Raw genomic sequence first — 25006 nt, forward strand, 5'->3', positions numbered from 1 at the left:
CAGCAAAAATTGCCGCAGTTGCTATTCTTATCATCAACTGATAGTGTTTTAATAACGTTTACTTTTGCTTTAATAACATACCTGATACTATTTTACACAAAGTTGTCTTCAATATTCACAAGATGAAACAGTGCACATAAATTTGGACAACAAACTTAAATGGCGTCAGTTTGCAAAACCAACGCTTTAACTCAGCGGCAACAAGAGTACCAACTAAACAATTTGAACTTAATTTCAATTGGTTATGATCTCTGCTAAGATCGCTACAGCAGCGCCACCATTAGAAACTAAAGAACAGACAAAAATATTTAAAAACAATCACAAACCCAAATATAATAGATATTATAAAATTTAGGACAATATACATCTGTTTATAATATTTTGAATTATTTACACTAGGTACTTATAAATTCCAAGTAAATTAAAAAAATTTTGAAGACATGTTTATGAAGTTGCCAGCAGATGGTGCATCAAAATTTAAAATACTGGTTGGTAAGGTTGGTAAATCTACATTCTCAGCTTGCCAAAATGTTAACCTCTCAACTATTTTTAAATTTTCAGTAAACATCACAAAATGTTCTTAAATTCATCAACAAAACTTCTTAGATTCATCAACAGGCATCACATAACATATCTACGTTTTTTAACCAACGAAACAAATGCACAGAGCTTACTGGTAAACGTACTAGGTAATTTCATCTTTGTGTCCTGCCCAATGTTTTGATGACAATAAATAATAATAATTTATCTATACTTAGGCATGAACGAAAATGTTGCTCAACAATTCATAACTGAGCATAAAATCAATAATGTGGATTCCAATAAACTGAAAGACACTGTGGATTTCATTAAGAAACAGAAGTACAAAGTGAGTGATATTCTGAAGCATCCAAGGATATTTCAACAGCATGGAAATCACACATGGCAACACTATTATAACTATTTTACAGAATGTGGGTGTACTAAAGTACCTATCACCAATATTATTAAGTAAGAAATTTCATATTGTCCAAAGTATAAATTTAACCCAATATTCTCCTCAAAGTTTTAGAAGAATCAGATACACAGCCATTTCTGTCTTAAAAGACCTTGGAGTAATACCAAAAGATACTGTTGTAGTTGATAGTTTATTGAGTCAACTAGATATTACTATACCAGAAGATAAAGTTTGCAAGTTAAGAAATGATGAGTTGACTTTGTCCTATGTACACAGATCTGTAACACACAACTATTTAAGTAAGTGGAATAGCAATACTAACTTTAAATATCCAAAAACTATCTTTATATATTTTTAGTTACTAAATTGGGAGCAAAAATAGAAGATCTTGAAACAATAGATCGCATACATAAACATATATACAATAAAAGTCTAAAGACATTGTGTGAGAATGTTAATCTCGCCTTGGAAATTGGATTTTCCCCGGGAAAGATTCTCCGGAATGCTTACATACTGCAAGTGAATCCAGACAAAACCAGGGCAATCCTAAACGAAATTCCTAACTTTTTAAATTGTGATATGAGAGCTAAAATGAGAAGTTTTCCTAAGTTAATTGGTCAATCATTGGAAACCATTTACAAGATTCATGAAATATTAAAAGTAAGTTAACATAACTCACTTATTAACCAAAACATTGTCTTTGTCTTTTGTTGTTTTAGAAATTTAATATTTCTGATGAAACTGCCGCGAAAGTTATGAACATATTCACGCTGGCACCGCAAACAGTCGAAGCACGTTTGAATGATGTGAAAAGTACCCCTGAAACCCGCGTTCTGATGAATAACCCGCAGATATTACAACTAATTGTACACTATCACCGCGCTAAAAGTCGTCTACAATTCCTCCATAAAGTACGACTGAAGTGCGCGAGCCTTGTAGTCATCAGCTTTGATGGTAACGTTTTTGATAACTACATAAAGGAAGGCAAAGATATCAACAAGCGTTCGGAGACGAGCAATTTTCTATATTCGCTACTAAAATGCACCAAAGATGACCTCGAAGTCAACTTTAAAAGACATCCGTATTATCTATATGTGCCTTTCGTTGACATCGAGAATACGTATCGATATTTGAGACATCAGCAGTTCGCTAACCATCATATTATCAAAGCTATTAGTATATTATTATACCCAAAGTAAGATTTACCTTATTGAAAGAAATTATCCGATATAATGTGTATTTTGGTTTTGTTTCTAGAGAAAAGATTATCGATGTCCTGGAGCTGATCCGCGAAGATCATTATTTATCGTCGCGTAAACCACGCGTCAATAAATCGAAAATCCTAAACCTGGCTTTGTACTATCTCGAGAAGGATCATCACTTCACGGGGAATGGTATTTGGCGCGTCAACGAGGATTACGTGCAAACATTGCAGTGATATAAATATGCACAAGTTTAAGTTGTTTGAATTTATAAACATTTTTGACAAAATATAATCGCTATAGAAAACATTTAACTGGGCAATACCTACTTACATTATTTTTATTTTGCAGTCATTTATTTTATTATTTTCTCATTTCCTTCTCCTTTTCCAATTGCCTCTGAAAAATAAATAATTTGTTTAAAGTTAGTAAATTTATAGACATCAAAGAAATTTACCTTGACCTGGAAAACTTCCGTTTAATGCCCCTAGTGGGCCGATAACTATTAATGCTTGAACGACTCGTGTTTGGCGAATCATCCCAGTCATCAGCCCATAGATCCGCGTTTAAATCATTCATTGCAGTCTCCGCTTCGATTGCATCCACTTCACGCCTGTACTTTTGTGTTATTACTAAGAAGTCTTTTCCGTACTTTTCAAAGTTTGCCTTTGTCACATACTGAATTTTCATAAAATCAGCAGCTGTACCCGGCATCTCCTCTGACATGACTTTGATCGCCGATAAGTTCATAATTGAAGACAAGTTTGATTGTTGTTGAGCAGCAAATTCCGCCAACTTCTCCAGCAGTTCCTCGTGACACCTAACTTTCAACGCCCAAATGCGTTTTTCTGGTGATTTAGAAGGCGACTTCGACACTGTTTTATTCGCAACTCGTTTCGAGGTGGATGGTTCTATCTCTAGTTGCGGTTCGGGTTCCGGACTTGGTGGTGTCTCGATGAAATCAGGTACTTCATCTACCACAGGCACATCTGCCACCTTCTTACCTTTGCCAGTAATCGGAATGGTGAGAACAATATCAGACTTAAATAAATGATCATAATTGGGACCCGGCTGAACATAGATCACTGGAAACTCTCCGCTATATTCACACACGTCTTTCAGAACTTTTTTGAATGACAATTCCTTCATAATGCGATGTACATCGTTTTTGTTGAGATGCGCACCGGCGCCATACAATTTGTGCTTGTTGTGTTGGAAATCAATGATTTTCTTGACCTTTGCGCCTCGATACACGTCAACATAATGCAGCATCGTAAAATTCCGACGACTACCAATGTCGCGCACAAGTGTCGCTAATTCACGGGATTCTTTCGCAACATTCTGCACTTTAATCGTGCCAAAGTTCACGCAGTTGTCGCAGATGGTCTTCTTGTCTCTCATGCATAATTGTCGATTAAATTTTTCACCCAAGTGGAGAAGTTGGAGGTATCGTCGGCAATCTATACGATTTTCGCAGTATTGTGCCATTTGGGCCACCTGATCAAAGTGGCCTTCAAGGTTTTTCTTTGTTATTGATTTATCCACTGAAATTCATCAAAATATTAACTTGAAAATAATAATTACTAAAAAATCGTACTTCTGATAATTTTTTGTAACCTGACAACATCGCCAAAGGCATAAAATAGATAGGAATAAGCAGTTTCGCCATCTCGCCCGCCTCGCCCGGATTCTTGATAAAATGCTTCGAGCGATTTAGGCATGGAATTGTGTATCACAAAACGCACATCCGGTTTATCAATGCCCATTCCAAACGCAATAGTGGCGCAAATCACATTATACTCATTGTTCATCCATTGTGCTTGTACTTGTTCTCGCACTTTATCAGTCAAACCTATTATAAATTCATGAATTAATGTGAATAGTTTAATTCATAATTATAAATAAAAATATTTACCTGCATGATAACTTTTAGCTTTTATCCCGTGTTTTCTCAAATCCATTGCTAAAGTATCACAGTCTTTCCGCACTAAACAATAAACAATGCCAGACATTCTCTTAAAATTTTGCGCAATCAAATTAATAATTTCTTGAGTGGCCATTGCTTTAGTTTTTTCGAGCACTACATATTTAATATTCGACCTATTGAAACTCCTGATAAATGTTTTAACAGATTTCAATTTTAAGATATTAATTACGTCCTGTTGGACTACATTAGTGGCCGTTGCAGTCAGGCACATAATCGGTGTTTTGGGGAAGTTGGCTTTCAACGTCGTTAGTTGTTTATAATCTGGTCGAAAATCGTGCCCCCATTGTGAGAGACAATGCGCTTCGTCTAAAACAATACGCGCTAGTTTTCCACGCGAGTATAATCCTAGGAGCAAATCGAAAGTTGCGCGAGAGCCGATAATTTTCTCCGGTGTCAAGTAGAGCAACTTTATCGATGGTTCTAGTTGAGTCAGCGCGCGGACTACATTGTTATGGACATCTTTTGATATATCTGAACACATATGGGCGGCCGGTATCTATTGAATTAAAAATACAAAGTTTCTGCAATAAATCCAAACAATTTATCTATACTTACATCCAATGAGGTGAGTTTATTTACTTGATCGGTAATCAGCGCCCTCAGCGGCGAGATTACAACTGTAACGCCTGGAGTAAGAATGGCTGGTAGCTGATAACATAAACTTTTACCACCGCCCGTCGGCATCAACACAAAACAATCGTGCTGCTCCAAAGTAGCGTTGATAATTTCCTGTTGATTCGGTCGAAATTGTTTCAAACCGAATTTCTCGTGCAGAATCTCACGTAGCACCAAAGAATGCGGATATTCTCTTTGAAATGCAGCTAAACGCCCGAAAAAATTGTAATTTAGGAACAAAAGAATAATTTAAAAAATAAAGTGCATACCAGTATCATCCTTTCTTGTTTTAGAATCTTGATCGATCGGTACAAAGCCAGCTTCCTTCACAATATTCGAACTACTGGGCATATTATTCATTATATTAATAGAAGAGTTAAAATTCATTGAAGATGATGGCCCATCATCAAAGTCATCCTCAAACTCTGCATTGATAGAGTCATCTACATCAATAACATTTTTTGAAGTAGAAGCAACATTTCTTGAATTTGTATTGTTAGTTTGTGGATGAAATTCATCCACACCCAATTGTGAAAAATCAAAATCATCATCGACATAATCTGCGTCTGTTAGCACAAATTCTGCTTGTTTCTGTGAGTTGCTTACTATCGTTTTATCTGGATCTATATTCTTGTCTTTATTCCAGTCTTCCACCTCATCCCAGTCAATGTTTGACAAAAGAAATTCATTGTATTCGTCTGTTGATTTCAAACTTTCATCTTTTTTATTTGCAGTATCCGTTTCGATTACTTCTTGCGTCCGTGGCATCGACAATCTTTTCGGTAATATTTGAGTTTTAAACTCTGGTAGCGCTGGTACCTCTAAAGGTTTAGGTGCTAAATTTATTGAATGAGATTCATTTGTTTCAGAAACATTTCCGCTTCTTGCTAGTTTTGTTGGCGTTTGTGTTTTAAAGCCTTTTGATGACGTAAGTTGAGTGCTTGAGGCAGTACAGTAACCAGTGAAAGGATTTGAAATTATGTTTGGTACTTTTACCCGTCCAAACTGGAATATTTTTCGTGGTCCAGTATCAGCAGTACTACTTGAAGCAGTATTAACATGACTGCTTAAAGTTTTACTAGCTGGTGATGGTTGTTTCTTCTCTGTAACTTTTTCTGTTACACAAGTTGTTTTTGGGGTTTGGGATAATGCAATGCAATCATCATCACCAAAAACAACATCAAAGTCCAGGTCATCCATCCCATTAATTCTTGGTGTCACAGATGGTTTTGTTGAATTAAAAAATGAAGGTTTCTCCGAGTTTTTTCTTGATAAGTTACTCAATCTGCAATTATTGTATTATACTCCATCTTAAATACAGTTTACATTTACAAACTACAGCCAAAATACATATAAAAGTCTCACCTAGTGGATAATGATAAAGATGAATTGAGCTTTGAAGTATTATTAACTAAACTTGCAGTTCTGCTCGACACAACCTTGGTTAATTCACTTTCATTTCCATTACTAGTCCTCTTATTATCACTGAAACTATTACATTTTTTGTTGATAAAGTCATTCAGGGCGTTTTTATGTAGGTCTTCTTTATGTGTCCTCAAAAATTCCAGCTTTTTAGCGACACTCTCTGGCAGTTCCTTATTGTTTGATGATTGACTTGAACCACGTTTGCTTGTGAAAGCCTCAGACATCATCCACTAGAAAATATATTATATCCATAAAAACAGTGATATTTTCATTAAGAAATTGAAGAACAACAAATGGCGGGAAACTAAAAATAAATTGAAATGTGATTTTCACAACAATAACTACAATAATATTTACAATTATTATGAATGTCACTGCTACGTACCAAGCGTGGAAAACGAAGTTAAATATAAACACTTATTATTGACCGAAGTGAGTATAAAATTATTTAATATTATGGTTGTTAACCAACAGAACTAAACTGGCACAAACAAAGATAACCTCCAAATGTGCTGTAATTTGAAAGAAGTAAACAGCGCTTTGGCGTGGTGAAAACGACAACTAATTTTTGAAATGTTCAAAAGTTTCTATAACTTTTAACTAATTTCTACTAATGCCCGTAATTAATAAACGCAAAACTCATTAATTATATTATCAATAATAATATATAAGTAAAAATTAGAAAATTGGTACTTTATCAAACTATACCAACTATATTTTTTGTTTCTGACACATATTATGCTAATAGCCTAATATTTTTTCGTTGAAAATCTATTTGCAACAGGTAAAATATATTTCTGCCTAAATTAAATAATACTTATAGATAATAGACGTAAGATTAAAAAAGAATTCATTAGATATTCTGCTTGTTTAAAATTCACATAAAGAAGGTTTTAAAATTAAAAAAAATTGTGATTAATTTAAATTCCGAAACATTGCCATACAATTGCTTGAACAGTGCGAAATTCAGAAGTTAGCAGGTTAGGAACGAAGCCAACGAGCTCATGGTCATCGTGAGACCGTGACTGGCCGGCAGCAGGCAGGATCGCGCAGGAATAGCGAGAGCTCAACACGACCAAGCGAACAAACGCATCGCAGGATCGTGTCAGTCGTATTCAGTGCCGCCGCGATCTTGGCAGCGAAAGCAACGCTTGAGTGTGCGCTCCTCCACATCGCAGGAATAAAACGCTCGACACTGCAGGAAATACACTGCAAACGCGAATCGATCTCATAACATACGCGCCACGCGCCTATAAAATTCTTAGAATTTCACCGCGAAAAATAACACTGCTGTGTTGTCAAACACAAACCATAAACGGAAACGCATTGTGCCACGAACAGACATAAACTGATCGAATTGTGCGTGTGCAACAATTAATTAATCCAATCAATAGCAGTCAACATTAAAATCGGTAAGAAACATTTTCATTGAAACACGTGTTTTGCATCTTTCAATGCAGCAGGAAATATTTAGTTCTAAAATAAAGTTTATTGAAGTATTTATTGAACTGGGTTCTAGAACTTTAATATTTTCTATTTTCTAAAATGAGGCTTGTTTAAATTTCTCATTTGTGTACTTTAATTTAGTTTGATTGATTTAATAGGCAAAAGTTTACATTACTTTAATTTATGATAGTTTTAGTTTGCAAATAGAAAATTTTCTATCGATTTTTCGCTTCCGTCTCCGATCGCGGTTTCATTTTACGCACAGCATGACAAAACTAGGTCTATTTAAAGAACTATTTACTGTACAGCGATGTGCTTTAAATTCTTTAGGTCATGCCAGCCAAACTGTCGATATGTTAAATTTCCATATTGAAAAATGTCACACTTCCAGTAGAAATGCATATTTAACATTTTAAAATTAATGGAATTAAAATTTATTCAAGTCGTAAAAAGTTTAAGAATTATTAGTAATTACTTAAAACCAATAGTAGATATACTCATCAAACACACAAATTATGGTAATGTGTAATAAAAGTTTTATGATGGCAGGCTACCAACTGAACTTGTTACTATTTAATGAGTTGTTATTCTAGGTTAAGGTCAGCGAAACTTTACCTCGAATAATCGAAACTTAAAAAGAGAAATTGTTTAGACGGGTTAATGCACTTAAAACAATTATGACTCAACAAATTATTTCCACATATTAATTTTTACAACCTCAACATTTAACAACCGACCTAATTAAATTTACTTATCGCAAATACTCGTAAATTAACAAAACTAATAGTTTAAGTGTTAGGAAAGGTTTAGAAAATCGATTTTTATGTTTTATAGAATAAATATTAATAAATTAGTTCCGATTGTTTGCTGTGTTATGATACCATTTGGAATATTCATTGTTAAGTGTTGAAACCACAAAGCATTATTGTAGTGTTAAGCACCTACTTTCCTGTTTGCAACGATTATATCATAAGGTGATTTAACATTTTTGATTCAATGCCAATTTTCATCCTTGTTTTGATTCAATATTTTTGGCAAATTGCCATATAGTCATTCACGAACACCTACTAGGTGCAGGGGAGTATTGTACACGTGTTTAAATCTACTTATAGACTCTAAAAGGGTTTGACCGATTTTTATGAACTTTTAAGGCAATTAATTAACCTAACGGGTTATCCTGAGAAGTTTGATAGGAAATATAATTTTGACTCAATAAAGGACACCTCGTCGAGAAAAACAATAAATGCTACATAACATTTTATGCATTATTAAATTATTAACATGCAAAGCCTCGACAGACTGCTAGTATCATAAATTAGTATCATATGATAATGTGTCAATAGCAGCGATGCCCCAGAAACAATAATTTGTTATCAAATAATTGGTAAACATTATTCCAATATATGCACAACGCATGTTATTCTATCTACTTGCGTTTGTTAGCTTTTGAAGCAGAATGACGCTCACTGCAGTTGCTGCAGTTTTAATTCGTTGATAATAACTTGATTACCGGCAGCAGCATTGAAATTTAACACCAACATAGTGGCAAATCACAGGCAAACAATAACAACAGATAATGACAATTATTCACTGTTTACGCTATACACTTTACGTTGCCATTATTTTCAAACACATTCTTTGTTGACTAGCGCTCTTAAAATAGAAATAGTAAAAAAAATTATGTGCGCTAAATCATCTAGAACGTGTACTGTCTGTAAAAATCCGTGTATTTGCAACGATTGTGATTCACTTGTAGAAAATTTGTTATTTGTTGCGATAATAAAAGTAATAGTAAAAAATTAAACATTTTTTACTTTAAAGTTTTACTATTTTGGTGAAAACTAAGAAAAAAAGTAGAAGTATGAGATTTATGCAGGTGGAGTTAAACAAAATTTAAGTAGGCTATTAAAGCGTTAAATTATCCATAGAACTCCGCACGAAATTACAGAGAACAAAGGATTGTTACGAGGTTACGTCATAAATAAAGTTCAGTTTACAATTGTATCGTGCACGTTGCAGTATTTTATCCAGCTATACATTTATACGCTGAAAAATCATCACAATATAATCATCAAAGTTTAATTTGAATAAAATTGCGAATATTCTATTTATTACCTTGCGAATGTAATTTGCGCACGATGATAAAATTGCGTAATTGAATTGTTCACATTTTAACGTTTGAAATAATTAGTATGTACATTCTGGTTTATCACGCTTCGTTTACATTTGATTAAAGTATACAATTCGCTTGTTACCGCATACAAAATGTAATCGTTGGCAATTGAACTGATAAAATCGATTTTCCAAACAAGCGACTCCAATTTCCTATGGCTTAAAATAAATCTTCATTTTCTTTCTGATAAATTACTTTTGCTCATATAATGCTTTGTATATTTACATTGTCATTGTATGTTTTAATACATGCACAAATATTCTATAACATGTTCCTTTGTAGCTTATTGATGGAAAATATTTTTACAGGTGTGTAAACTTGCAAAATAAAAAAGCAGTGCAAGTTTTTAACGGTCGGTCGTAAAATTTTAGTAGCGACCCAGTAGTCGTGATACATGAGTTCGTCGAAGTGTTTCAGCGACGATGGATAGCGAGAAGGCGAAAAAGGATCGAAAGCGGAACTTGAGGGAAAATACAAACCCATTATCAAATTTAACTTTTTGGTGAGTACAAAAATAAAATATAAGGTTTTTGAACTCCAATGTTTACACTATCAGTCAATGAAAAATATTTTCGACTTTACAATTCAATGAACTATGAATTGAAGTATGTTATTGCGTGATAAACTTTTAAAAAGCAAAAAAACTAAAATCTTAAAAAGGTTACTGTGTTGACAAATGAAATAAACTCGAGCAATTGAGAACAGAACAACTCTTAAATCATAAAACTACTGAAATGACATAAAATAAAAAATATTTTATTATTATTGTCGAAGTGTTTACCGATGGTAAATTTCCTATGTCAATAAGTAGTTATCAACCTGCACTGTTTGTTCGATTGACGTTTGAGTATTTACCAGTTTACAATACTGGTAAATATTTGTACGTTCTACAAATTAAACCAAAAACACAATTCCCACAAATAGTGACATGACAATTTTCTAGAACAAATAATATTTTCCAGTTACACAATACCAACATTTTACAAAGGTCTAAGACATGACCTGGACGTTGCTGATCTCCCAGAAACCCTCACTGACCACCAGTCCGCCGCCCTAGGAGACAGGCTCGAAGCCGTCTGGAACAATGAAGTGGAAAAGGCCAAAGCGGCAGGGCGCACGCCATCTTTAATGCGCGTTCTACGCCGCGTCTTTTTTCTACGATTTTTAACTTATGGAATCATCTTAGCTTTCGGTGAATTTGCTATTAGGTAAGTGGAAAACAACTAAAAAGAAAACGAAATCAAAATAAACACTGTAGAAATAATGTTTAGAATAGTGACACACCATCCACACATATTTACATTGGTCGTTTCTGTTTCTCTTTTCTATCCTGAAGAATGATTACTTGTTAGATTAGCACAGCCGGTGTTTCTCGGTAAGGTGGTGCGATACTTCACCGTCCCCGAGGCGCGATCCGTGCAGAGCCTCAACGTTTACGGCATTGGAAATTACTATCCGTACAATGATTTTACCGTTGAGGAGACAACCACTAGTCACGCCAATTCCAATGAATCCATCACGTAAATAATCTGAAAAAAATGTGTCAGAAGAGTGTGCTTTATAGAAACCTGTACTTGCCTGTTATTTGAAGTGTGTAGAATATGGTAAAAAGGTTTTTCCAGAGTGCTAACAAGAAACAAACACAGTCCAAACGCGTCTAAGTCTAGAATTTTAATGATTAACATGTTTACATTTGTGTTTCGCGGTTTTCATAACAAAATATCGCCTGATCGGAAAATATTTTTTATAAAATTGCCTAAAATTTATTATTTTCTTTAGGCTTGTACAACCTTTGGCCCTTGGTCAACTAGTTTCCTACTATACAAGTAATCCAAATGATATAACCCGTGATGAGGCCTTTATCTACGCCGCCGCTGTGGTGATGTGTTCGTTACTGAACATCTTTTTTATCCATCCGTACATGATGGCGTCCGTCCATCTTGGAATGAAAATGCGTGTGGGTTGTTGTTCCTTGATATATCGCAAAGCCTTACGATTAAGTAAAACCGCCCTTGGTCAGACCACAATCGGTCAAGTGGTTAATTTACTTTCGAATGATGTCAACCGATTTGATGTTGCCGTCTTATTCGCCAATCAGCTTTGGATCGGACCTTTGGAGACAATAGTCATTACTTATCTTATGTATCTTCAAGTTGGCATTTCGTCGGTTATCGGTGTTGCTAGTATGTTGGTAGTTATACCAATACAAAGTAAGTTAAACAGTTATATTAAGAGTAATCTGAAAATATTTATAATTATTATTTTGCTTAGTTTATTTGGGAAAAAGAATGTCGGTGTTGCGTCTGCGAACAGCTCTGAGAACCGATGAACGCGTTCGTTTAATGAATGAGATTATTTCTGGCATTCAAGTGATCAAAATGTACACCTGGGAGAAGCCATTTACCTATTTGGTTTCATTATCGAGAAGGTAAAATATACATAACCGAAATTAACATTAATTAACTGCAATATTCATATTTATTTAGGTTTGAAATTAAATCTGTCCGTGGGACATCATACATACGTGGTATTCTACTATCATTTATCATGTTCAGCACAAGAATTTCTGTCTTTCTGACGGTTTTGGCTTATGTCATGTTCGGACACAGAATATCAGCTGAACAAGTTTTTGTTCTGACATCTTTTTATGGTATTCTAAGACAAAACATGACTGTATTTTTCCCTCAGGGAATAGGGCAAATCGCTGAGGCATCTGTGTCTATTCGCCGATTAAATAAATTCATGCTTTATGAAGAAAAAGTTGCTCCAGATGATGATAAAAAATGTCAAAATGGCGTCGATAAGAAAAAGAATGAAGCAACATCAGGATCAGATAGGAAAGGAATTTTTGCAAGTCAATTAACAGCAAAATGGCTGTTAGACCATACTGATAACACTCTTTCAAATGTTACACTTGAAGTAAGACCCGGAAAACTCCTCGCGGTTATTGGACCAGTTGGAAGTGGAAAATCTAGTCTGCTACAAGCAATTCTTAAGGAATTACCCGCAATTTCAGGATCAATTGATGTTTGTGGTGAGATTAGTTACGCCTCCCAGGAACCCTGGCTCTTTGCTGGTTCTGTGAGACAAAACATACTGTTCGGTCTTCCCATGGATAAACAACGCTATCGGTTGGTCGTAAAACGTTGTGCACTAGACCGCGATTTTGAATTATTTCCGTATGGTGACAAAACCATCGTGGGCGAACGCGGCGTTTCGCTTAGTGGCGGCCAACGCGCTCGGATTAATCTCGCGCGGGCTGTTTACAAGGAAGCAGATGTTTATCTTCTCGATGATCCCCTATCAGCGGTCGATACCCACGTCGGAAAACATCTGTTTGAGGCGTGCATCGCGGGATATTTGAAATCTAAAGCCGTAGTGTTAGTAACACATCAATTACAATACTTAAAAGAAGCCGATCAAATTATCATTCTGGAAAATGGTAACGTCATGGCGCAGGGGACATTTGATGAATTACAAAACAGTGGGTTGGATTTCGCAAAATTACTACAAAAAGAATCAGAAAACTCCGAGAACGCTGAAGATACACCGACTAAAAAAATGGTCACAAGAAATGATTCTATTCAAAGCATTGCTTCCGAGACTCAGAAAGAACCTGAGGAAGTTCAAGAACAACAAAATACTGGAACCGTGGGAGGATACGTTTTCCGGCAGTATTTTAAAAACGGCGGCGGGTACTGCTTTGTGTTCATCGTATTTCTGCTCTTCTTTTTGGCACAGATTGCTGGAAGTGGCGGTGACTACTTTATAACCTACTGGTAAAAAAATATTTCAGAAATGAACATCTTAATTTATTCTTATATTGATTTAATTCTACTTTCAGGGTCAATCTCGAACAAATCCGTTACGATTCAAGTAATGGCACGCTAGACTCGTTAAACACTATAAATAATCCATACTACATCGATCTATCAACCATGACATGCATTTACATTTACACCGGCATCTCGATCGCTACTATTATTATTTCCATCGTGCGTTCATTCGCCTTTTTCGAAATGTGCATGAAATCTTCGATTAATCTACATGACAATATGTTTAAATCAATTACACGCGCGACGATGTATTTTTTCAATACGAACCCAAGCGGTCGTATCTTAAATCGCTTCTCAAAGGACATGGGCGCCATTGATGAACTGTTACCAAGTGCTCTTATCGATTGTTTACAAATCGGCCTTACTCTCATTGGTATTGTGGTGGTTATTGGAGTTGTCAACCCATTATTACTGATTCCTACGAGTATTGTGGGATTAGTTTTCTATGCCATTCGAATTGTCTATTTGAATACCGGCAGGGCTGTTAAACGATTGGAAGCAGTTAGTAAGTATCAAGGGAAATTTACGTCGTAGTTATTTACAGAACAAAATTTGTTTATTTAGCGAGGAGTCCTGTATTTTCACATTTGAACGCATCTCTACAAGGATTAACCACCATTAGAGCTTTCAGGGCTCAGAAAATTCTGGAAAAAGAATTCGATGTTCATCAGGACCTTCACAGTTCTGCTTGGTTCCTATTTCTGTCTACTTCAAGAGCGTTCGGCTTCTACTTAGACATAGTGTGTGTGATATATATCGCGATTGTTACCTTGAGTTTTCTATTATTAGGAACAGGTAAGTCTTAATATTAATAATTGATTACTATCTCATTTTATTGGTATTTATAGAAAATTTCGGTGGAAATGTGGGTTTAGCCATAACTCAAGCCATAGCCTTAACTGGTATGTTCCAATGGGGCATGAGACAATCTACAGAGTTAGAAAATCAAATGACATCAGTTGAAAGAGTGCTCGAGTACAGCAATTTGGAATCAGAGCGTGAATTAGAAACGAAAGACTCGTTGAAACCGAGAGATGACTGGCCAAACAAGGGTGCGATAGTATTCGATCACGTCTACTTGCGTTACAGCCCCATGGAACCTCACGTTCTAAGGAATCTAAACTTCAGCATCGCGCCTAAAGAAAAAGTGGGAATAGTTGGTCGTACAGGTGCTGGAAAATCTTCATTGATATCCGCACTGTTCCAACTTACAGAAACAGAGGGAATCATTGCCGTGGACGGTGTTGATGTCCACGGCCTCGGGTTGCATGACCTACGATCTAAACTAAGCATCATCCCACAAGAACCGGTACTATTTTCAGGAACAATGCGTAAAAACCTCGACCCCTTTGATGAGTATACCGATCTGGTACTCTGGAAGGCGCTGGAGGACGTCGAACTTAAAGATGTTGTCTCTGACTTGCCGGCAGGTCTTAATTCGATAATGTCTGAAGGTGGAACGAACTTCAGCGTTGGTCAACGACAGCTAGTTTGTTTAGCTCGTGCGATTATTAGAAATAATAAGGTGTTAGTGTTGGATGAAGCGACTGCGAATGTAGACCCGCATACGGACGCGCTTATCCAGACTACAATCAGGAAAAAGTTTAAAGATTGTACGGTGCTTACAATTGCGCACCGATTGCATACTGTTATGGACTCGGATAAGGTACTGGTGATGGATGCAGGCACGATGGTAGAATTTGGGCATCCGCACATCTTATTGAAGAACCACAACGGGTTCTTATTCAAGATGGTGGAACAGACTGGGAAAGCCATGTCGGAAACGCTTGGGAAAATCGCCGAACAGGTAAAATTAGGTCATTCTAAACTGTTAGAACAGAAAATAATTATCTTTTTTATAGTACTACAATCGGCATTATTTGGATACTGTCGCGGAAGAGGATAACAAGTGATATTCTAACAGAAAACAAATTTAAGCTGAGTAAACAAATTGTTACCGTGCTATTTTAAAATATGAAAATATTTTATATACTGAAATGTTCCAAATCAAAAGTCACATTTGGAATGTTTCACCACTTTGAACAAGAAACATGTTTTTAAAAGTCGTGAAATATTTTTTATAATATTTATTACAATGATGGTACTATTTTTCATGTGAATAGTAGTTTCAAATGAATGTTTCAAACTATCGAGAAATAGTGTGAAATCAAACTTGTTGCTATAATTATATAAAATATTTTTTAATAAAAAAAGTTTCAAATACTCGCAAAGGCGTGGTAGTTTAACCCATGTGTGGAGCAAACTTAATTTCAATCGGTTACCTGTGTTGTGACGCTTCAGCTGTTTCGGTGTAAGTCTTATTAGTTTCTGGAAAGTGTACACACCTTATACCCCTCTGTTGGGCAGATCTTTCACCTTGTAGATGCGAACCAACCAATGCTCAGTGGTGTACGCTTCTTCGAGTACATCTAGCTCGAAATCTTTGTTACCAATTTCGGCACTGCGGACTCTATCATAACCAGGTGGTTTACCACCTTCAGTGTATACCTGCCCGAATCTATAATAGCACATCTTATACATTAAACAATTCAGTAATGTTGACGATCCTTCCTTATCAACTCTAAATTCTCCATTGGAGCTGTAATAATCCCACTCCTTGATATGCGCCCCCTTTTCAGTACTGCCTCCAATACGCACCATCCACAGGAACTTGTTAATGTCATCCGAGGAATACCCCGTCAACCCACCAAATATTACCAAAACATAATCGACGTCCAACTCTTTCATAATCTCATAAGCTTTTTCCTCCGAACTGGCCATGGCTTGTCCCACGCGACTGATATGCGTATTATTCCAAGTGTTGTTATCAACCAAAATAGTCCTATTCGCCATCGCAGTTATTTGATATCCGTAGTCCCACCATGACATAATACGCGCATCTTCCGGCGTGTTCATCTTTAACCAATAGTAGGCCTCGCGGAAATCGTCGAAGATAATACGCCCGCCATCGTGGGACCTGGCGCTTAGCACAATACTTGGCGAACTGTAAGCTTCCGAAGTAACCCATGTACAGTGGAATGTATATGAAATAAGCAGCATGCAAGTTATCGAGACGTAGAAGAATGACACCTTGTTCTTCATGTCAAAATTCGATTCCAGTTTGTTTTTATTCTTCTTGTGTTCAGTGCTTTTACCTGAATCCGTGTTCTTAATAAATTTAGTCAGCAAATGCGAGACTGCAATGCCGCTAAGAATGCACATTACTGGTGCGAGGACCAGCATCAAACGAACCATTACTCCCTATTTAAAATAAATCGAATGTAGTATTTTTGAACTTTTGTACAATTATTATTTTGATACTTACAGCAAAATAAATACTTGTAACCCCATAAAGGATCAAAAATATATTGGAATCTGTGAGATTCATGAAACAGAAGTACAAACCAGCAGGGAATAAGAAAACCAAGATTTGTAAATCAAAATAGAATGAACTCCAAGAGGTCGGTTGATGTTCGGAAACAGAGGCAATAATAGGAATGTGGTTTTTCGCGTAGGAAGGATCCAGCAGAGAGTAGAAACGTCCAGTCCATGGAGAAATCTTTCCAGAATACGTTAAAACACCGAGGAATACACCTAAAAGCGTGCCTACAGTGTATAACAAAGCCGTAAAGAGCGTTTCAAAGTCTTGCGGTGACAGACGACATCTTAAATAGTCAACGCAGGTCATTATTTGACAGAGGCCAAAAACTCCAAGAGCCTAAACAAAAAATAATATGTTTTTCGTGTCTTGTTTAACTATAAATAACTTACCAACATATGCTCAGAACTTTGAACAGGTTGAAATCCAACGAAAGAGATCTGCATACTCAGAATCGTACCAACACAATACAAAGTACTGTATGCTACATAAATCCGGTGCGAAAATCTCCCGGTAATCATTAACGTAAGCACATGAAGCGGGATTAAATTGATGAGAAACACGTAACCACCCCAAGACGATACCTATTAATAAGAACATCACAATAACGGAACAAATCACAAGACAAATTACCAAACAAATAGATTATATCATTAATATATACCATGTAGAAGTAAGCTAACGCTGTCAAAGTGCCCCAGAAGATAGTGCCGGTTTTAACGGCCTTGATCCACATATAATATGTAAGCAACATACAAAAGATGGCAATTCCCTCGTTATCATATGACCCGGCAACTGATCGACTGATGTAGCCGGGTACAATCGACACCATTGCGGCCGCCACCAATCCAGCTCCAGAGTTTTTGATCTCTTTCGTTAGCAAGTACGTGATGATAGTTGTAAACGACGAGAAAAGCGGTGCGAGGAACACGCAAACATTGCGAATGTCGATGCTGATGTTGAAGAGCCAACAAATGCGGTAGAATACCGCTGATGTCACCATCAAGCCAGGATATATTGTTCCTATAGGATTATATTCATTAATATTCTTTTTATAAAACTATATTTTTGGAAAAATTGCATACCTCCAATAATCCTGCCCAGTGGATACCATGCCCTATCATCAAACCAATTGTGAAATGAATAGAAACCCTGTTCAGCAAGGTATTTAGTTGTTCTATAGTTGAAGTAAGGATCAAACTCATGAATAACACTCTCAAAGCGTAACACGGAGAATAATCTGGTGGCAAATGCTACAATAATATTAAAAATATTGGTATTCACTTGTTTTCCATGTTAATTTTTGTTTATACTTACATAAAATTGCAGCAACAGTTAAAATGGAAAGTGTTAACAATTTCTCTTGTTTTTCTCCAGTGGTAGCCACTGGCTTTTTGTTTGAATTTGTTGAAAACATTCTAATAAATAATGTAAAACAAAATTTAGAACGATTATTGTCTTTTGTGATGTTACAACTGCTACCTACCTGCAGTGTTTGCTGTTGTAGCTGATAGGTTAGAGAAACAAAAATAGAAAATATACGTCTTATAACTAGTAAATGTAAGATTTTTATGTTGTAATTCTTCGATGCACTGGTTTTACACAAGTAAGTGGCGGAAATTAATGGATCTTTAACGTTTTAAACGCATTTTGACAAGATTTACTATTGTGGAAATTAGTGTAAACGTCACGCACGCCGGCTTTACCGGGGGGAGTAAACTGGATTAAACGCTGTAGCGTAAAACGGTAGGCAACTTGTAATACGTCATGTGTGAGCGTTCTATTGGCCGCAAATTAAACATGGCATCCTTAAACCCGCCCTCAAAATTTTTAAATTATTAATAGTTTATCGATGTTTTGCAAATAAATTACACTAAAAAGTAACGTAATAATATTACAACTATTTAGAGTTGCTGTTTTTCTGTTATTATCGTTTAGAGCGCATTCCGAAATAGTATTGCCATGCTATTAAGATTAAATTTCGCAAAACTGCTAATAATCACATTATGAATTGGCCAAGACCGAGAAATGCTATTAAAGAACCTTCATATACTTCAAAGTAATTACCATTTCGTGTAAATAGAATTGATTTCATGTTTGATAAGTCCAAGTGTGCATTGTTAATTAACAGCTGTAATTAAATAGACTGATGCTGATTGAAAATGATAAATTGTGCGTTGTTGCACTCGCGTGTTGCGTGCGCGAAGGGTTGAGCGGGTTGAACCCCGCTCCGCCTGCGAAAGAAAGGCAACAGCAGGGATAACAGAAAGAAGCGGATTACGCCCGCTTGCGGTTCACACACTGATTTCTCATTTCAGCGCAACGCTACCACGCGGTCGGTGGAGTTCGCCTTTGAGCTTGTGTGCAGCACTGGAGTAGTTGGACTTGAAGCTTCAGCTTGCGGTTCATTTCAGGCAGCGAAGTTAGTTCGGCGAGAACTTTTGCGTCGGAAGGATCAAAAGCTAAAAAGAGTGCGACTTGATAAAACTTGACGCGAGACTAATTTAATTAATTGAATTACACCACTAATTTGCAAAGATAAAAAAAACATAACTTAGTTTCAAAAAAAATTTGAAAATGAATGTGAAAACTGCGTTTTTAATAATTTTGTGTTTAAATTTTGGATTTTCTGGCGCAATTAAATGGTTGTAAGTATAAAATGTATTTTTATAAACTAATATTTTATTTATGTTGAGTGTTTGGTTGCCTATACCGCTAAAAACATAAACAAATGACTGTTCAAACAGGCGGCACTTTAACGCTACGCAATTTGCACATTGGTGCTAAAAAGCTCTTCAATTAAAATTAATAGTGGCATTTCCTTATTATCCCAACTCTTTTGTTTCATTCAAACATTTTCTTCGTAAGAATAAGAAGTTAAACATTCTTTTGTTTTGTTTACGTTTGTTTACACTGCGCTTTTACGTGCGCCGCTCGAGCACGCTCATCAATTACAACTTCATTAACGTTAATTAAAACAGACGAAAATGGTTTCACCTGTTCGCGGGTCGTGAACGAAGTTTTCAAGAACGAGACAATGAAGGAACGTCCGAATGACAGGCATGATAAAACACCAGAATGATGGAATGTGTGTTGCGTTAGTGATTACACTTCACAAAGATGGGTGTGTGCATTTTTTCTCTCCTAATTTCCAACTACAAACATTTTTTCTTTTGTCGAGTCAAGTCTACACACACCACACTCGAGGTGGATTTATCAGTGACAATGTCGATCATAAACAAGCAAACCAAAACTTAACTTTTTTTAACTTTTGACTTTATGAGAGAAGATTATTACTTATTAAAGGATATTATTCTGTCATATGATAGCTTCAAATTGAATAGAATAGAATTGGACGATGCATATTTTAATATTCAATTCTATGCTGGTGTTCAGGATGTATAAATATTAGAGCGGGAGGATCCCATTGTCATCGCAAGGTGGAGTCCGATTTTTATTTGATGCGACGCGATGAGACACCGCAGACAGCGCAAACGCCTTACCTTAGCGTCTTTTTGATGTAAGCCGCTTAGTGTTGGCGTTAATTAGCTTACACCGGACGCATCACCGCAGTCATAACATGCGCGCAGTGCAATTTATGATGTTTTATATATTTTAAATAAATATACCTACATTCATTTTGAAAAATAACTTTCTCTCTCTCAATACTAGTACCAACACAATTAGAAATAGTTGTTAACATAAAAATTGCATAGGTGTAAACAGTTTCGCTATTTAAGGTGGTTTTCTTGTTCCATGTTGTCACATCAAATTATATAGCCTTGATGACTTTTTATCGTTTGAAAGCTAATACTAGGAAATATTAATGGTATTGGTATTTTTAAAAATTTCTCATTTTCTCATTCATGAGGTTGATTGTGTTGCCACAGCCGCGACGAATTGGGCGTTTATTGAGTTTGCTCCAAACATGAATGGCACTTTTTGCTCAGACACGTTGTGCCGACGCTGATTCCACGCTCGTTTCTTCAATCCTCACATCCTTCACATGTTTTTCTTGGTTCATTCACTTGTTTCTGTCTAATCGAAAGTTCGATTTCTCAGTAATTGCAACATTGTTTCGTGTTCAATCTTGCCCCGATGCGAGTCTAATTTGAAACTTCCCATCGCCGTTTTCGTTTTTCTCATAAATAAAAGTGCTTTTCGCTGAAAAGTGCGACTCGCAAAAAAATGTGATTAAATATTTGAACGACGATTAATGCGGCCGAGCATCCGAGGGGTGGCGTGAATGCGGCGCGATAATGCCGCATGATATTTAACGATCAAACATTTTTTCTTCGTTTTTGGGTTACTGTCGAACGCCGCGCAAAGATGACAACAAAAAACATTGATTCAATCGATAATAATGTGTGTTAAAACAAACAAAAACACTTTGCATAGAAAATTGCTCATAAATATTCAAACCAGTTGATATTTTCAGTAGAATGTGTTTAAAATCATAGAATTTTAATATTTTCCTAACGAAAAAATGTTGATGGAATGTAGATGCAACTGTAAAAAGGAAAATAATAAATAAAATTCTTAAAAAAGCGTGGAAAAGAGCAAAAAATCCCCCGACACAAGAAGGGGCCGTCAGTCTGGCACCTAATAATCGTCCAGCTACACCTGTAATTAAAGAGGGTGCTGCCTTCTTTCCCATACGTATACATGATTACACGATACGCTTTCATTTTCGCCTTTACAACTCCGACTCTTTGATTTTACCTGTGGCACTCCAACGCGTGAATTTATTTCATTTCTTATTTCTTATTTTATTAAAGAAAAGAAAATATAAATCAAACATGTGAGTTGAAACGATGTGTGTGTGTTAAAAATTTATCTACTTTGTATCTTGTTGTAGATCTTTGCAAAACTCGCATCTCGTTTGGAATCACGGCGTAGGTGGAATGGGAGGCAGTGTTAGCGGAGGGTCAGAGGGAGGCGGCGGTCGAGGCATACGGTCGGGCGTCAAGTCGCCGTGCTCGATCGCGCGCCGTCGCTACGGGCTGGCCAAATTGCAGACGAAATTATGCAGGAGCTCGATGGACGCGATGCCCTACGTGCAGGCGGCGGCGGCACTTGCCGCCGAGACGTGCAAGGCGATGTTCAGCGACCGCCGCTGGAATTGCACCTCCATCGACACGGCGCCTTTCCTCACACCGGACCTCACCAGAGGTAGTATGCAATTTTCACTTCGGCGCTTTTCATTCGACCGCAAACTGACACAAAACAACCGCTAAGAATTGCCACAACGCACACACAAGGTGCGATGCAAATTCATAAAGTTCCCAAAACAATTGAAAGTATCACATAAATCACAAAGCTACAAAATTAAAAACAGTTGCCTATATTAATAAAACATTATTTAAATTTTATATAGGCTAAAATTTATATTAAAAAAATATTTTAGTCGAATTTTGAAAACATTTGGTGTTTTCCAGGATGTTTTTGTGATAGCAAGCTTTCATTACGTAAAACCACGCGCAAATTTCAACTTTTAAACGAGATCCTCCCTTTCAGAGTAGATCGAGTAAACATTTTAAAGTAGTGCTTTGTATATTGTGTTGCCTATACGTGTTTTTCACTTTCCTCTATCTTTACCTCACAAAAAACAACAAATAATCATCCCTAGAGTGAAACCCAGGACCAGACCTGGCATTCCTGCCGATATGAGTTTGTGTAATCAGCAATAATCAACCCGACTACACTGTTTCTGCTATTCCACTCAACCACCCCCGCCGCCGGCCGCGCACATCGCAATACAATTTCCACAAGCAAATAAGCACCCAGCGCACCGTCGCGCCGCCCCAAAGGTGGTTGTTTCATGCTGCTCCCCAATTTAGATACGGTGGGTTTCCCCAGCCGCCGCGCCAGCGTCAGCAGTTATTCCGGTCACGCTTGCCGGAAGTAATTTCCAAATATCCGATAAAAATCCCCAATACATACAAATAAAAAATCTACCCCGTTTTTTGATGATTGTGAATGAAGCATCCCAAAACAAACAAAAGAACTCCGGTAAAGTCTCTTAGGAATCATCTCTTTTGCGTTTGCAGTAAACAAAATATTCTCAGTACCTAAATGTACGCATTCAAAATGGCTAACCCTATAATTCTTGATTAGAAGATTGCGGCCATTTACAGTTCGTTTACTTTTGATGTGATTAAGGGTGTTTATCTTGAATGCGCGCAGAATAATCAATCGACGATGGCATTGTCTAACATTCTTTCGCATTCCACGCACGCGGGACGCAGCGACGCGCGAGCAGGCCTACGTGTACGCCATCAGTTCGGCGGCCATCACCTATACAATGGCGCGGGCGTGCGCCAGCGGCAACCTCTACCAGTGTGCGTGTGCCGTGCCGCCGCGCGAGCCCCCCATGGGCAACTTCAAGTGGGGCGGCTGTGGCGACAACATCAAGTGGGGCATGCACTTCGCCAAGCGCTTCGTCGATACCATCGAAAAGCAGAATGCACGGAAACCGCCCGATGGTGAACCGGAAGATAAAAAGATCTCCGCCAAGATGCGTACTTACACGGCGGCGGTAAATTTACACAACAATAAAATTGGCCGAAAGGTATACCGCCAAAAAAACTAGTCTACCCACAAATTTAATCTACCAATATTCCGCCATTTTTTGATTTTAGGTAATAGGTGAAAGCTTATCGACGCAATGTAAATGCCACGGTGTTTCCGGTTCCTGCAGCATTAAAACGTGCTGGCGGGCGATTCCGGATTTGCGAGCGGTTGGAGAGCGTCTCTTGAGACGGTTCACGAACGCTAAAGAGATACAAAAGTCCTACATGGTGTTCGAGAATGATATACCGGAAGTACCGGTTCGGCGTTCAGTCTCGGATCAATTGGTGTTCCTAACCAAGTCGCCGGACTACTGCACGAAGGACGAACGTCTGGGCAGTATCGGAACCACTGGCCGGTGAGTTTTTGTTTTTATTTTCAAACTGCACACAGCCAACTGAGACCATTCGAGAAGTTTTTTGGCTTAAATGCCATCACGCTCGAGACATTCCAAGGTCCGAATAACGAACCATTAATGATATATAATTATCTTGAAAGTTAAATGAAATGGACCAACAACCAGAAAGACAAATGAAATGATACATGGTGATTTAAATTATACAGAGTGAATAAAAACAAACAAAAAAGGTTTTTAAACGTAAAAACCTTTGAAAAGATATTATTTGTTTTGTATTCACTCTGTACAAAGTATAGTTGCTTCATTTTTTGCGATTTTTATGTCATTCTCAGCGTTCTCTCTTTGATTTTTAATTTTTTAATTTCAGAACATGCAACGTGACATCGAACGGCACAGATAGCTGCCGTCAACTGTGTTGCGGTCGCGGTTATCGCACAGTCGTCGAAGAAAAGATCGAAAGATGCCAGTGCAAATACTACTACTGTTGCTATGTCAAGTGCAAGACGTGCAGGTCGCTCACGCAGCGACACGAATGCAGTTAATTACTTCATGCACCTTTCATTCAACTTTTCTCCACTGAAATTAAGTCGCGCTTAATAATCACTCTCGATATATTGTAATGCGCGGCAGGCGGTGGCGGCATCGGGTTCGATAATGTGCGAATTATTTTGTCGTTAGCAACCACGCAACACGCGCAGACGTTTTTCCTAAACGAGTACAAACTTATTTATTATTTTTTGGTTGCGCTTGAAGATGTCAACAGAAAAAGATTAATCTAAAGTTAATGCGCGATTAATAGCGGCTTACCGAAAGTAATCAGAAGGAAAACTTTCACTGAAAAAAGTAATGGCGGAACCTAAGTGTATGCAACCAAGGGAATAAGTTTTAAGTAACATTGCGGACGCCCAAAAATTATGCAAACTAAGTGTCGTTTTTTTCTTCATTCAAGCACAACCAAAAATATAGTCCCTTAGATACTTACTCGGTAGTGGCTTTCCTTATCTTACTGTAAATATCTCATAATTGTATCCACATTGTAAATATTCACGTCGCAAACCTAACTTATTATTTAAATTTA

General features: G+C 37.0%; 5 protein-coding genes and 1 long non-coding RNA gene across 11 annotated transcripts; 3 read left to right on the forward strand and 3 right to left on the reverse strand.

The window, feature by feature from the left end:
- Nucleotides 1-509: 509 nt before the first annotated feature.
- Nucleotides 510-2448, forward strand: mTerf5 (mitochondrial transcription termination factor 5). The gene is made up of 6 exons (XM_065307624.1): nt 510-689; nt 759-990; nt 1046-1236; nt 1296-1597; nt 1657-2132; nt 2195-2448. The coding sequence occupies exons 1-6, from the start codon at nt 575-577 to the stop codon at nt 2373-2375; spliced, it is 1497 nt and encodes a 498-aa protein (XP_065163696.1). The 5' UTR covers nt 510-574; the 3' UTR covers nt 2376-2448.
- Nucleotides 2392-6679, reverse strand: Blm (Bloom syndrome helicase). 4 transcript variants are annotated; one of them, XM_065307620.1, is made up of 8 exons: nt 6552-6679; nt 6107-6470; nt 5011-6026; nt 4682-4947; nt 4055-4622; nt 3737-3991; nt 2597-3683; nt 2392-2538 (listed from the first exon to the last, which is right to left on the reverse strand). In XM_065307620.1, exons 2-8 carry the CDS (start codon nt 6391-6393, stop codon nt 2511-2513), a joined length of 3507 nt encoding a protein of 1168 aa, XP_065163692.1. In that variant the 5' UTR covers nt 6394-6470; nt 6552-6679; the 3' UTR covers nt 2392-2510. The 4 variants fall into 4 exon arrangements, with proteins under 4 accessions (XP_065163692.1, XP_065163693.1, XP_065163694.1 ...); XM_065307621.1 differs by having other exon boundaries at nt 6107-6396; nt 6552-6667; XM_065307622.1 differs by having other exon boundaries at nt 6524-6651.
- Nucleotides 6680-7269: 590 nt separating this feature from the next.
- LOC135795239 (probable multidrug resistance-associated protein lethal(2)03659) lies at nt 7270-15844 on the forward strand. Of its 3 annotated transcripts, none has more exons than XM_065306845.1 (11): nt 7270-7578; nt 10094-10287; nt 10748-10993; nt 11138-11305; nt 11565-11995; nt 12057-12213; nt 12272-13564; nt 13630-14126; nt 14186-14416; nt 14470-15428; nt 15484-15844. In XM_065306845.1, the coding sequence occupies exons 2-11, from the start codon at nt 10208-10210 to the stop codon at nt 15532-15534; spliced, it is 4113 nt and encodes a 1370-aa protein (XP_065162917.1). In that variant the 5' UTR covers nt 7270-7578; nt 10094-10207; the 3' UTR covers nt 15535-15844. The 3 variants fall into 3 exon arrangements, with proteins under 3 accessions (XP_065162917.1, XP_065162918.1, XP_065162919.1); XM_065306846.1 differs by having other exon boundaries at nt 10157-10287; XM_065306847.1 differs by lacking the exon at nt 11138-11305.
- LOC135795241 (uncharacterized) lies at nt 10721-11567 on the reverse strand. The gene is made up of 3 exons (XR_010549048.1): nt 11364-11567; nt 11070-11314; nt 10721-11008 (listed from the first exon to the last, which is right to left on the reverse strand). It is a non-coding gene; the product is annotated as an uncharacterized lncRNA (long non-coding RNA).
- On the reverse strand, nt 15694-18723 carry Stt3A (catalytic subunit 3A of the oligosaccharyltransferase complex). Its single transcript, XM_065306848.1, has 7 exons — nt 18487-18723; nt 18318-18418; nt 18086-18253; nt 17665-18023; nt 17393-17584; nt 16947-17339; nt 15694-16882 (listed from the first exon to the last, which is right to left on the reverse strand). Exons 2-7 carry the CDS (start codon nt 18415-18417, stop codon nt 15968-15970), a joined length of 2127 nt encoding a protein of 708 aa, XP_065162920.1. The 5' UTR covers nt 18418; nt 18487-18723; the 3' UTR covers nt 15694-15967.
- Nucleotides 18724-19324: 601 nt separating this feature from the next.
- Nucleotides 19325-24978, forward strand: LOC135796313 (protein Wnt-11b-1-like). The gene is made up of 5 exons (XM_065308293.1): nt 19325-19648; nt 21859-22172; nt 23249-23571; nt 23642-23928; nt 24296-24978. Exons 1-5 carry the CDS (start codon nt 19578-19580, stop codon nt 24468-24470), a joined length of 1170 nt encoding a protein of 389 aa, XP_065164365.1. The 5' UTR covers nt 19325-19577; the 3' UTR covers nt 24471-24978.
- The last annotated feature ends 28 nt before the right edge of the window (nt 24979-25006 follow it).

The sequence above is a fragment of the Atheta coriaria genome, unplaced genomic scaffold (genome assembly GCF_025399875.1).
Source record: "Atheta coriaria isolate IRGN ID8LTWV9N9 unplaced genomic scaffold, Caltech_Dcor_3.1 hic_scaffold_7_pilon, whole genome shotgun sequence".
NCBI lineage: Eukaryota > Metazoa > Arthropoda > Insecta > Coleoptera > Staphylinidae > Dalotia > Dalotia coriaria.

Coding starts and splice junctions, on each gene's coding strand:
- Blm (XM_065307620.1), bottom strand. CDS start 6,393: ATGATGTCTGAGGCTTTCACAAGCAAACGTGGTTCAAGTCAATCATCA. Junction 3,992..4,054: donor AGCTAAAAGTTATCATGCAG/GTAAATATTTTT, acceptor AATTTATAATAG/GTTTGACTGATAAAGTGCGA. Junction 3,684..3,736: donor GTTACAAAAAATTATCAGAA/GTACGATTTTTT, acceptor GATGAATTTCAG/TGGATAAATCAATAACAAAG.
- LOC135795239 (XM_065306845.1), top strand. CDS start 10,208: ATGGATAGCGAGAAGGCGAAAAAGGATCGAAAGCGGAACTTGAGGGAA. Junction 10,994..11,137: donor TTCGGTGAATTTGCTATTAG/GTAAGTGGAAAA, acceptor ATTACTTGTTAG/ATTAGCACAGCCGGTGTTTC. Junction 12,214..12,271: donor TTGGTTTCATTATCGAGAAG/GTAAAATATACA, acceptor ATATTTATTTAG/GTTTGAAATTAAATCTGTCC.
- LOC135796313 (XM_065308293.1), top strand. CDS start 19,578: ATGAATGTGAAAACTGCGTTTTTAATAATTTTGTGTTTAAATTTTGGA. Junction 23,572..23,641: donor ACAATAAAATTGGCCGAAAG/GTATACCGCCAA, acceptor TTTTGATTTTAG/GTAATAGGTGAAAGCTTATC. Junction 23,929..24,295: donor AGTATCGGAACCACTGGCCG/GTGAGTTTTTGT, acceptor TTTTAATTTCAG/AACATGCAACGTGACATCGA.
- mTerf5 (XM_065307624.1), top strand. CDS start 575: ATGTTCTTAAATTCATCAACAAAACTTCTTAGATTCATCAACAGGCAT. Junction 690..758: donor CTTACTGGTAAACGTACTAG/GTAATTTCATCT, acceptor ATCTATACTTAG/GCATGAACGAAAATGTTGCT. Junction 1,237..1,295: donor TGTAACACACAACTATTTAA/GTAAGTGGAATA, acceptor ATATATTTTTAG/TTACTAAATTGGGAGCAAAA.
- Stt3A (XM_065306848.1), bottom strand. CDS start 18,417: ATGTTTTCAACAAATTCAAACAAAAAGCCAGTGGCTACCACTGGAGAA. Junction 17,340..17,392: donor AAAGTTCTGAGCATATGTTG/GTAAGTTATTTA, acceptor TTTTTTGTTTAG/GCTCTTGGAGTTTTTGGCCT. Junction 16,883..16,946: donor TTACAAGTATTTATTTTGCT/GTAAGTATCAAA, acceptor TATTTTAAATAG/GGAGTAATGGTTCGTTTGAT.